We start from the raw sequence: 12743 nt of genomic DNA, 5'->3' as shown, positions 1-12743 counted from the left end.
ACCTCATTTTCTTCTTCCATATACACTGCACCATTTAAACTACTAATTTTGCATATAAAAAAACAAAATAACAAACAGGCCACCCTTTTGAGGTTACCAATCCAGCACACCTGACTTGTGAGCTGGTATCTCCATGGCAAGAAGGCCATGATCCTATTGCCCCCTGCCATGCTGAAACCAGCCTCCATACCCTTCATCATTTGGGGCTTTCAGAAAAGTCCCCAATAAAGGGGAAAGCACCCATACCTGACAGCCTCATCAACGGGATGATTGTGAAAGGTGTTGGCATGAGGGGAAGTTATGTCGAACCGACCAGTCCCCATAGTGGCAAGTAGGCTGCCACCCAGCCTGGTGACCAGATAATGGGGACTTTGCAATGCTTTTACCCATTCACTGCATTTACTACATAGGGATGGATGGAATACAGAAAACGTGATGGCAATTGTCAGCTGTCCACTGGAAAGTACTATATTATGTGCATGTTAATGTACTATGGTTGATATCCTGCCAGAAAAAAACTGCACTAGTCAAGTAGGCATGATCAGAAGAATACGTTTAATTCATGGGAGCTTTTAGAAGACTTCTAGTTTCAGCAGACACGGATAGAAGGTTTACATCTTTTTATGTCAGAGACTGTCATCTTTCCCAAGCATGCAATTTGAATTTAGAGCTTCTCTACTTTCTACATCCATAGAAGTTATTATGACCTAAAACAATGAAGGCAGAAAGTAGAGTTAATGACCCCTTTTACCTTAGATATGGAACCTGGTATTATTTTGATTACTTTGGGCAAACAGATGCCTTTTAGTGACTAATATATTGTTCCAGATTTATACTACTTCATTATTAATTGTGATTTTTGAGTCTAACACAAAACCTAATCTTTTTTTATAGGGAAAGTAAGAGGTTGTTCTACTTACTGCAGGCATGGTAAGTAAGTCTGATTTAGTGATCTTTACAGTTGGAATAACATGTAATTGGTTTGGTCCATCTATGTGTTCCTGGAAAAGCTAAACAATATAAGAACATACAGGAATAAGAAATGTCACCAACAACATTATTTACCAACAATATCACTTTATATGATTTTGGAGTATCACAGAGAATAATATTTTATTCAATACTCTAATACAGAGGTCTTCAAACCTTCTTAAACAAAGGGCCAGTTTACTGGTCTTAAGACTTCGAAATACCACATCGGCAGTGGAAATAAACAATGTCTCAGGCTTTCTGGTCAATGGGGGTGAAAAAAATTACATTGTACCTGTGGTCAATGGGAGGAGGAATAGTGCCATATCATTGGTATAAGGGGAAGGCCTAGTGTTCCAACATTTAATGTTAGTGGAAGAAATTTTGCCCCATCATTGGTGTCAAAGGGAGGAATAGTGCCCCAAGGGCTGGATAAAGGCAAGTAAAGGGCCACATCTGGCCAATGGGCTACAGTTTAGAGACCACTGCTCTAATACAAAACATGGCTCAAATGTGAGTTTCTGACCTGGGCTTTTGGAAACACCTTATAGTGTTAATAAACCCAGGACCCTGCATTCACTATATCTGGTCTCCCACAGTACATGAAACATGGAAATGCAATTATTTTAGAAAACATAAACTGCTAAATACCTTTTCTATTTAGCAGTATATAGCAGTCTTGTGAATTATATCAGTGTCCAGCAGAGCAATGGTTAAAGCTTCTAGGAGTTTTCATTCTCCCCCGATTGTCCTATGAGGCTGCAGGACCCCTGACCCTTTGGCTAGACAGTGCTGATTGGCCCTGTGCTGACCACATGCATTCTCCCAAGAAAAAAAATATCTCTAGCAATACACACCAAACTGACCATGTGCAGCTTGACCCCTCTATTCTATCAGCAGATGGATGGGGAGTAGAAGAAGGGGACAGTAGAAGAAGGGGAGGATCAGAGAAGACAGGATCAAACATCCTTTTTACACAATGTGGAGGATTAACCCCTTAGGTTAAACAGTGAGTATAATAAGCATACCTTACTGCACATACAGACTGATTTTTACTGTTGTGGGTTTAGCAACACTTTAAAGAAGAATTCCAGGTATGGATACTTTATACATAGTTGACCAATATAACTATGCATATACTGGGCCAATGTCCCTGGAAGCTGGAAAGCACTGAAGTAGACACCGCTACTCCAGTGATCTCCATTTGTTTACAGGTCCTGCCCTGTACTGAACACAAGAGGTGGGCTGCACAATACGGACACTATTTGGAGAAGGGGAGTGACAGTGTTTTTACTTCTGGAATCAGTGATATCCAGCATTCTCAGTTTTGCCAGTGAGCAATGGGAGCAAAGCAAACAAAAAAGTATTAGAATGGAATGTGTTCCTTCCTACCTGTCTGTGTGCTGCAATGGTGATCAGTAGCAAGCACCAATAAATGGCAACAAATGGAACAAAGTCTACAGTAGCAGCATCTAATTTATGGAGTTAGTTTTTTTACCTTTTTAGGTTTATTTTACCTTCTGCATTGGCAACACCAGATCAATGTCATACACCATAAATCCATCGACTCCAGCATTGATTTCAAAAAGCTTTAACCTAAAATGAAGATTTATGTCAACAAATGATGTTGCTAGGGAAATATATACTGTATGTAAAATATCTAGCTCTAGCTTCAAATTCTGGATTGATAAAAAGAACACTTTCTGGTCACAGACTTTAGGGAGGCTTGGCAGGGCTGTGTTCTTAGATGGGCAGCATTTAGTCATTTCTGGGTAGTAAGTCAAAAACCGGGCCAATAAAAGTTCAAATGTGGAGCTATTCATACTTTACACTAAAACAAACACATATTTGTAATCTGTGTTTTGAAAATGTCCTTAACATGTTTTCTATGGCAATATGTTTCTAGTATTTAGCTTACTGCTGCCTGCATTAAAGTCTATGTGAAATACATATATGAGCACCAATTCATCAAGTAGCATAAGCAGTACATCAGCACTCAAGACTGGGAGAGGGAGAAGCATAACAAGGAGACAATCAGTTGTTCTACAGTGCTCATGTGCTAACAAAGAACATACCAATAGGAGAAAGTAAAGTGACAGAGAGAAGAGCTGATCAGTCTGCTGCTTCTCCTTTCACTGCCCAATCAAAGGCTGGGTAAGGGATACGTGTTACCTAACTGCAGCAGAGAAAAAAAATCAGGAATCCTGCCCTGCTAGACAGGATTGTGTGTGGCAGAGCTGTGTAAATTTTAGGACTGGACGGTATACAATTGTCATCTGAGACTGAACTGAAGAAACTCAGTCCCATCAGCTAAGTATTCCTGCAATCAAAAATGTCAGCAAGATTGCACCAATTGGCTTCTGAAAAACCCTATCACTACATCATTGATTTCTGCATACAATTATTCTGCTGGACCAGCAAATTGTTCATATTTTACATCAAACTACATGAAATAATTTGATAAAAAGTGAAGCAAAATGTATGTAGTACTCTTACAAACTGAGGCTTGCTGGGCTTTAGTTTGTAGCAAGAACTGCAGTATAGAATGTTCTAGATGAGTGTTCTAGATATTATTTGTTCACCTTTTGACAGCTGCCATAACACTGTTATACTCCTCACTTTCTTTGTCCTCTGGGAGCAGCAGGGCAGCCATGCCTCCTGTAGCCAGGGCTCCTCGCCGATGGCATGTCTGTACCAATAAATCCATGTAGCTTTTGAGGAACCTTTTCTCCATGTTTACATACTTACTGCGATCTGGCAGTAAGAACTCCAATCTATGTCCTAAAATAATGGAAAAAATAATTCATAGATATAAACATTGAAAATTTACTTTATTATTTTCAAAGCAGTGGAAAAAAATAGCAAATGCTACATAAAATGATATTTTTCCCAACAAACAAATCATCCCACTAAATTTAGACTAACTTCAGAAGCAGAACACAGACTGGGGTTTGCATACAGAGCCTTGCTCTCTATCAAATAAAGGAACAAGCAATTGTTCAAAGATGGATGGCTAGACAAGGACAGATGAAAGCAGCACTTTCCCTACTTTTATCTGTTATTTCCCAGATGTATAATTGACAAGCGGTCATAAGGACAGGAGCCTGATATTGCACAACATTCAATGATTTAAATGTGACATTCTACTTTTCTTCTTCTCCTTAAAAAGGATCTGAACTTAAAGAGTGAAGATTTGCTATGTTATAGGGCTCATCTAGAAATGTTAATTGTGCCTATGCAGCACCATGAAAATTCTACCTTTTATCTTGATTCCTCTTGAAAAATAGCAGTGTATTTCCTATGCTTATACACACCTGTGCCTACAACCTCATAGCTGTATACCTGCAGTGTGAGATCACCTAAGGCATTTGCTACCTCCACCTGCTGGTCTTACAAGGTTTGGAGTGAGATTTTGTGATGTGAATGTGATGCTGCTTATGAGAAAGGGCATGCTGTACTTGTGTATCTGCAGTTCCCCCAACCCGCCCCCCCGGGGGATCTGTGTTTTCCACACCTGCTCTCCTCTACAAAGAAGGCTGTCTCCACACAGAGACCCAATGCAGAACAAGGCATGACAAATCAGTAACAGGAATGTGATCAAATATAGGGAGCCCATAGGCCAAACCGATGACTATTTATTTGTCCTCTCCTTCCCTTCTTTGTAAGTTCAGTACATTTTTATGTATCCAGAAAAAAGAAAAGACGAAAGAAAATATAATCTTGTGTAGGTGTCCCAATAAACTATCTAATTACTAAGGTGCCCCATTAAATGCTAACAGAGCATGCAAAAAGTAATTTAAAGTGTATTAATTACCAAATTTGTTGACAAAGGATGCTGAGTAATCCCAGATGCCACAGTTCAGCCCAGCAGAATGTTGTCTAAGTTCATACAGGATTTCTTCCATTTCAAAGGAAGCCAGCACACTTTCGATTAGCACTGTAGCCTTTATGCTTCCCAGTGGTAGGTTAAGCTACATAGTAAGACAACACAATTATCTACTGTATATGATCGGTTATTATCAAAATTACAAAAAAGTCACTTCTTTTTAAGCCTTTCAATAGCGGGATATCCACCAAGAACACACATTTCTTATGTAGATATTTACATAATAAACATAGGTCTCCGAATACATTGAGAGTTTGTCAGCAAGACATTGGAGATTTACTAAAACTGGAGAATGCAAAATCTGGCCAATCAGCTTTTAGGTTTTATTCTCAAAGCTTTACTGAATAAGCTCAAGTTAGAAGCTGATTTTCTACCATGCACAGCTGTACCATATTCTGAGTACCCCAGTTTTAGTAAATATCCCCCACTGCAACATTATTCTGGGGACTAGTTATAGCATACCCAAAACCTTTTCCACCACAGACTATCAGAAGGATAGTTTTATTTAATTTATTAATATTACACTGCATAATACCAGATAAACCCCTCTGTGGATAATCATAGAAGAAGTTTCTTTCTGCCCATTAACAATCCAAAGACAGAACAGCAAACTTCCCGGCTCCCCTATAGTGGAAGTACTGCTACAGGGTGGCACGGGTGCGCAAAATCACGTATATATAAGTGATTTTGCAGTTCCGGGTAGCGGGCGTGTGCGCTCCCTACCCGTGCCGCCATTCGCGGCCTCGACTGTCAATCATCGTGTCCCGGCCAGTGATTTCTCACTGGCGCCCGGTGATTACCGAGCTTGTCCGACGGGGGGAGAACTGTTTGCAAACAATACAGTTCTCTCCCCTGTCAGCTCCTGCACACTGCTTTGCATGGCTGTGCATAGCACAGCCATGCAAAGCAGTGTGCTTACAGTGAAGCACACACACAGAACAGAATGTAAAATGGCACACAGCACACAGTTAACCCTTTGATCGTCCCACATGTTAACCCCTTCCAGCCCAGTGCCATTAGTACAGTGTCAGTGCTTTTTACTAGCACTGATTACTGTATTGGTGCCACTAGGGATGACACCAAGTCAGTTCCCCCCCAGTGTCAGAATGCCCACTGCAGTCTCACTATGAATCGCTGATCGCCGCCATTACTAGTTAAAATTTAAAAGAATAAATCCCAGTATATACAGTTGCAAGAAAAAGTATGTGAACCCCTTGGGATTACGTGGAGTTTTGCATGAATTGAGCATAAAATGTGCTCTGAACGTCATCTAAGTCACAACAATAGAACACAGTCTGCTGAACATAATACTACACAAACATTAGATGTTGCCATGGTTTAATTGCACATAACATGTAAACATTCACAGTGCAGGGAGGAAAAAGTATGTGAACCTTTGGACTTAATAACTGGTTGACCCTCCTTTGGCAGCAATAACCTCAACCAAAGGTTTCCTGTAGTTGCAGATCAGACCTGCACAATGATCTGGAGTAATTTTGGACCACTCCTCTTCACAAAACTGTTTCAGTGTAGCAATGTTCTTGGGATGTCTGGTGTGAATCGTTCTCTTAAGGTCATGCCACAGCATTTCAATCAGGTTGAGGTCAGGACTCTGACTGGGCCACTCCAGAAGGTGTATTCTGTGCTGTTGCAGCCATTGTTTTGTTGAATTACTTGTATGCTTTGGGTCATTGTCCTGTTGCATCACCCATCCTCTGCGGAGCTTCAGTTGGCGGACAGATGGTCGTACGTTTTCCTGCAAAATGTCTTGATAAACTCTGCAATTCATTTTCCCATCAATGACAACAATCCGTCCAGGCCCTGAGGCACCAAAGCAGCCCCAAACCATGATGCTCCCTCCGCCATGTTTTACAGTGGGGATGAGGTTTTGATGTCGGTGTGCTGTGCCTTTTTTTCTCCACACATAGTGTTGTGTGTTCTTCCCAAACAACTCAATCTTGGTTTCATCTGTCCACAGTATATTTTGCCAGTAGTGCTGTGGAACATCCAGGTGCTCTTTTGCAAACTTCAAACGTGCTGCAATATTCTTTTTGGACAGCAATGGCTTCCTCCGTGGTGTCCTCCCATGTACTCCATTCTTGTTTAATGTTTTCCTTATTGTAGATGTGTCAACAAAAATGTTACCATGTGCCAGAGATTTCTGTAGGTCTTTAGCTGACACTCTGGGATTCTTCTTTACCTCATGCAGCATTCTGCGCTGTGCTCTTGCAGTCATTTTTACAGGACGATCACGCCTAGGGAGAGTAGCAACAGTGCTAAACTTTCTCCATTTGTAGACAGTCTGTCTTACCGGGGACACATGAACATCAAGGCTTTTGGAGATACTTTTGTAACCCTTTCCAGCTTCATGCAAGTCAACAATTCTTGATGGTAGGTCTTCTGAGAGCTCTTTTCTGCGAGGCATGGTTCACATCAGACAGTGCTTCTGGAAACCAGTAAACCCAAAACAGGTGTGTGTTTTTTAAGGGCAGGACAGCTGTCAGCAACACATCCAATATCATCACACTGATTGGAGTCAAGGTTGGCTCACTCCTGGCTCCAATTAGCTCTGGGAGAAGTCATTAAGCTAGGGCCTCACATACATTTTCCTCCCTGCACTGTGAATGTTTACATGTTATGTGCAATTAAACCATGGCAACATCTAATGTTTGTGTAGTATTATGTTCAGCAGACTGTGTTCTTCTATTGTTGTGACTTAGATGACGTTCAGAGCACATTTTATGCCCAATTCATGCAAAACTCCACGTAATCCCAAGGTGTTCACATACTTTTTCTAGCAAATAAATACAACCATTTGTAAATGCTATAACTTTCACGTAAACCAATTCATTTACATGTATTGGGATTTTTTTCTAGCAAAGACATGTAGCAGAATATATTTTGGCCTAAATTTATGACGAAATTTGATTTTTAAAATTTTTTTACTGGCCGTGTTTAAGAGCAAGAGTCAAAAATGTTTTTTTTCTCAAAATTGTCTTTTTTTTTAGCACAAAAAAAAATTAAAAATGCACAGATGATCAAATACCATCTAAAGAAAGCTCTATTTGTGGGAAAAAAAGGATGTAAATTTAATTTGGGTGCAGCATTGCATGACCGCGCAATTGTTAGTTAAAATAATGCAGCGCCGTAATACGAAAAATGGCCTGGTCAGGAAGGGAGGTAAATCCTCTGGACTGCAAGTGCTTAAATCTGCTTAAGCAGTGCCCTCCTAAAGTATGGGATAATATTTGATTCTTAGGGAATGTACTCTTTCCTCATATCTCAGTACCTAGGCAATCTCTCCTGTAAGCATGATAGCTCATCCTTATTTCCAACCTGGTACTCAATGGAGTTCCAGGTAGTATATTGCTTCCTGAATCTAAAAGGCATTATAGGATAACTAAACCCAAAAATAAAAATGTAATATGTAAAATGTAATATATGACAGCTCACCATCTGTAGATTTGGTGGCTGCATTGATTTTTCTTTTTCAAGTGAAGCACTTATTCCCGCAGAAGCCGGTGGAAATTTGCCCAGGTTCTTCCCTAGTGGATTGCTCCACAGCCAGACACACTACCACAGTATCTCTTTTCCTGAATAACCAGTCTAAGAGTGTTGTTTTTATTTTTGGAGAACTTGAATTGGGTTAAGGTCATTGAGTGGGATACTCCAAAAACAGAAAATATGTACAAGTTGAGAACAGCAAACACACACAGCTGACTTTCTAGTACAAGGGTGGTGGTAGCAGCTCAAAAGTCTCTAAGATCTCTCGCAACAGTCTGTATTCACAGAATGTCCAGGGAGAGTTGGTTGCCTCCTTCCAACTTCCATGTGACACCTTTCTCCATTGATACCAGACTAGATCTTCAGCGGACAGCCCCTTAGTCAGCTCTCTGTAGCTTCAGCATCCAGGTCTTCAGGTCACTTACCTGAGGCCTTAGAGCAAGCACGTGGCAGTGCTGCTCTGGAGGGCAGCAGTCCTCCAGGCTGGACTGATCATCTGCAGGGAAAGACCCAGAAGTCCAGTCTCATAGAGTATTTATGCAGTTACCCACAAGTCTTCAGGGCCCTGCTCCCTGGGATTGGCCAGAGCTGCATAAATATTCATACTGCCATCTGCATAGCTCCACACCTAAGGTCCAGAGAATTCTACCACTCTCCAGAAGCAGAAGGAGATATCAGACTAGCAGCAGCTGAGAACACTGAACTGACCTAATTAGTCCGCTGCACTGGATACAGTGAGCACAGCTAGTTTTGCCAAACACACTAAATATAGCCACATTAGTTATAATGAAGAAAATGTAATTTACCTAACCAAAAACACACATAGCTCTACTGAGCACAGTGAGCCAGCACTAAATCTAACTAATCCGAGCACCTAAGAGGGTGCTACACAAGCTAAGAATATTTTCAGCAAATAAAGAATGCACTCTTTGATCTTGCAAGGAATGCAGTGTCCTTGTCACTTGTAGTTAACTGCACCAAAAAATAACCTCCTTCCTAGCTATCTTCTGTAAACTACCAATTACCCCGCCTCCTACGTAATAGAGAGGTAGGATATTGGTAATGGAGATACAGGCATGTTTGTAGTCCATAACAGAGGAGCAGCCCACGGTAACATCCTTGGCTCCTTTCATAAATACATGGAAGAGTGACGTAGCCACCAAGTGAAAATAAAGCGAAAGAAGCTTGAAAGAAGAAAACAAGTCACCACACCAGGGACTAGTAAACTGCAATATATTTTTTTTTCTCAGTTTGTGGTTTAGATAAAATCAGTTCCATCAAACCTGCACATGTTAGAAAGAAAGAAAGAAAGAAAGAAAGAAAGAAAGAGAAAGAGAAAGAAATAGAGAAAGAAAGAGAGAATATTCACATTAAGCCCCTTTGTTATTTATTTATTATTTATTTCAGGCACTTATATACCACTGTCAATTAACACAATTATGTTGCATCTCGGCGGGTGGGCTTTAACGCAGAGAGGCTACATATATGAGTCCCAATGTACATGTTTTAATGTGCTGAGAGTGTGTGCCCAGCACAGTTACCGGTGGGTATCAGCCCTCGATGTATACCTTCAATCAGGAGCATTCTGATCATGTGACTGCTGTCACTGCCAATTACAGCAGTCACATCATGGGAATGCCTGCCTCTTAAAAGACCAGGAGGTGGCAGGAAGGGGTTAAAATATTGTAGCTATCAGATGTAGCAATGGATGTGGCTGAGTATTGACATCATAGATAAGATAGATATTTTTTTTTTAAATTCTCTTTAAAATGATTTGATACCTACCATATTTTCCGGCGTATAAGACGACTGGGCGTATAAGACGACCCCCTACTTTTCCTGTTAAAATGTAGTGTTTGGGCTATACTCGCCGTATAAGACTACCCCCCTTCCAATGCACACCAGTGGGAAGATTCGTGCCCTATCATTGGTATCAGTGGGAGGAATAGTGTCCCATCATTGGTATTAGTGGGAGGAATAGTGCCCCATCATTGGTATTAGTGGGAGGAATAGTGCCCCATCATTGGTATTAGTGGAAGGAATAGTGCCCCATCATTGGTATTAGTGGGAGGAATAGTGTCCCATCATTGGTGTCAGTAGGAGGAATAGTGCCCCATCATTGGTATCAGTGGGAGGAATAGTGCCCCATCATTGGTGTCAGTGGGAGGAATAATGTCCCAACATTGGAGTCAGTGGGAGGAATAGTGTCCCAACATTGGTGTCAGTGGGAGGAATAGTATCCCATCATTGGTGTCAGTGGGGGGGAGGAAAAGTGCCCCATCGTTGGTGTCAGTGGGAGGAATAATGCCCCATCATTGGTATCAGTGACACCAATTATGGGGCACTATTCCTCCCACTGACACCAATTACACCTGTTCTAGTATGGTGCTGCTGCAGCCAGCATACAGTATGTGGTTGCAGCAGCACCTCTGCACTGCACACTTACCGGCCGCTCCTTCACTTGATTTTCGCGGGGCTGCTCGGCTCCGCCTCCTTGCCGGTGATTGGCCGCCTGTGTGCCTTTCCTGAGCTTCAGTTCTGGCGGCCAATTACCGGTGAGGAGACGGAGCCGAGCAGCCACGCAAACATCCAGTGGCCGAACCGAATGAAGGAGCAGCCGCGCTTCCTGGACCGGATCGTCGCGGGACCGGAGCCAGGTAAGAGACAGCAGCCCCTGCCCACCCCTGTACTTAGTGTCCCTTCCGTTGGAAGGGGGGGGGGCGGCGGCGGCACCGAGCCGCCCCCTAAAAAGTGTCAGCATGCCGTATACCGGTGTATAAGACGACCCCCGACTTTTGAGAAGATTTTCAAGTGGTAAAAAGTCGTCTTATACGCTGGAAAATACGGTATATACAGTATACTGCAGACCTACTGCATATTGCACATTGCAATAGTACTCTGATTATAAAGCACAGAAATTTACCAGCTGTACCAGAATACCATACAAATTATCAAATCACCTTTTCCTCCGTCCATACAAATATCTGATTCCACAGTCTGGCCTCAAGGTAGCTTTCCACCTGGAATAAAATAAAACTTTGTTGAATTTTTTTATATTTGTACAGTCAGATTAACTAGGCATTCAGAGGTAAAATGCATTTGAATTTGCATGAGCCAGTTCTTGAGAAAGTCAGACAACTCAGCCATTCGAGCTGTACCTGAACTAAACTGACATGATTACTTTGAAGTTTTAAAACAATTTTATTTTCTTGTTATGGTTTAAGTCAGGGGTCTCCAAACTTTCTAAGCAAAGGGCCAGTTTACTGTCCTTCAGGCTTTAGGGGGGCTGGACTGTAGCCGGTGGGAGAAGAAAATGCCTCGGGATCAGTGCTCCATCATTGGTTTTAATAGGAGGAATAGTGCCCCGTTGTTGAGAAGAATAGTTCTCCTTTGTTGATACCAATGAGAAGTATAATGCCCCATTGATGGTGTCAGTAGAGGAAATAGTGCTCCATCATTGGTAACAGTTGGTGGAATAGTGCCCCAAGGACCAGATAAAGGCATGCAAACGGCCACATCCGGCCCCTGGGCTGCAGTTTGGAGACCACTGGTTTAAGTAAATACTTCTACATGGAGAGAAGCTCTTCCATTTCATCGTTTTTTTCTCTCCCCTCCCTTGAGAGTTGCTGGGAACATGTAAACAGAGAGGGACAGCAGACAGCCTTCATGCATAGTCAGGATCTAGCCAGAAGCCTATGAACACTGGAAGCTGGAGGTTTGAGAAAACAAAAAAATGCGCATGTGGACTTACACTTGGGTGGTTATACAGTAAAAGAAATAAGTATTTGATCCCCTGCTGATTTTGAATGTTTGCCCACTCACAAAAAAATGATCAGTCTAAAAATCGAATGGTAGGTGTATTGTAACACTGAGAGACAGAATAGCAACAAAAAATTCAAAAGAAATGCACGTCTAACAAATTATGCACTGATTTGCATGTTCATGAGGGAAATAAATATTTGACCCCCTATCATTCAGCAGACTTTCTGGCTACCAGGTGTCTTTCATACAGGAAACAAGTTGAGATTAGAAGCAGTCTCTTAAAGGGAGTGCTGCTAATCTCATTTTGTTACCTGTATAAAAGACACCTGTCCAGAGGAGCAATCAATCAGATTCCAAACTCTCATCAGATTGTTTGATTGCTCCTTGGAATCAGATTGCTCCTTGGAATCAGATTCCAAACACCATGGCAAAGACCAAAGAGCTGTCCAGGGACAAGATTGTAAATCTACACAAGGCTAAACTGGGCTACAAAACTACCGTCAAGCAGCTTTATGAGAAGGTGACAACAGTTGGTGCAATCATTCACAAATGGAAGAAACACAAAACAACTGTCAGTCTCCCTATGTCTGGTGCACCATGCGAGATCTCACCTCATGGAGTG

The 12743-nt window shown here is 41.7% G+C and overlaps 1 protein-coding gene across 1 annotated transcript in view; it reads right to left on the bottom strand.

Moving 5' to 3' along the window:
• Positions 1-12743, bottom strand: part of LOC149449057 (ureidoglycolate lyase-like) — a 49835-nt gene that overhangs the window by 21771 nt on the left and 15321 nt on the right. Inside the window, exons 7-11 of the mRNA XM_089693902.1 lie at positions 11320-11379; positions 4784-4940; positions 3552-3750; positions 2487-2565; positions 921-1010 (exon numbers count right to left, since the gene is read on the bottom strand). Of these exons, the coding sequence (XP_089550028.1) occupies positions 921-1010; positions 2487-2565; positions 3552-3750; positions 4784-4940; positions 11320-11379 (585 nt within the window). The remainder of the gene's footprint in view (positions 1-920; positions 1011-2486; positions 2566-3551; positions 3751-4783; positions 4941-11319; positions 11380-12743) is intronic.

This window comes from Staurois parvus, unplaced genomic scaffold (genome assembly GCF_062004578.1).
Source record: "Staurois parvus isolate SC_StPar_1 unplaced genomic scaffold, SC_StPar_1.0 ptg000639l, whole genome shotgun sequence".
Lineage (NCBI taxonomy): Eukaryota > Metazoa > Chordata > Amphibia > Anura > Ranidae > Staurois > Staurois parvus.
The sequence above is the reverse complement of the archived record's forward strand: the minus strand, read 5'-3'. Positions and strand labels throughout refer to the sequence as shown.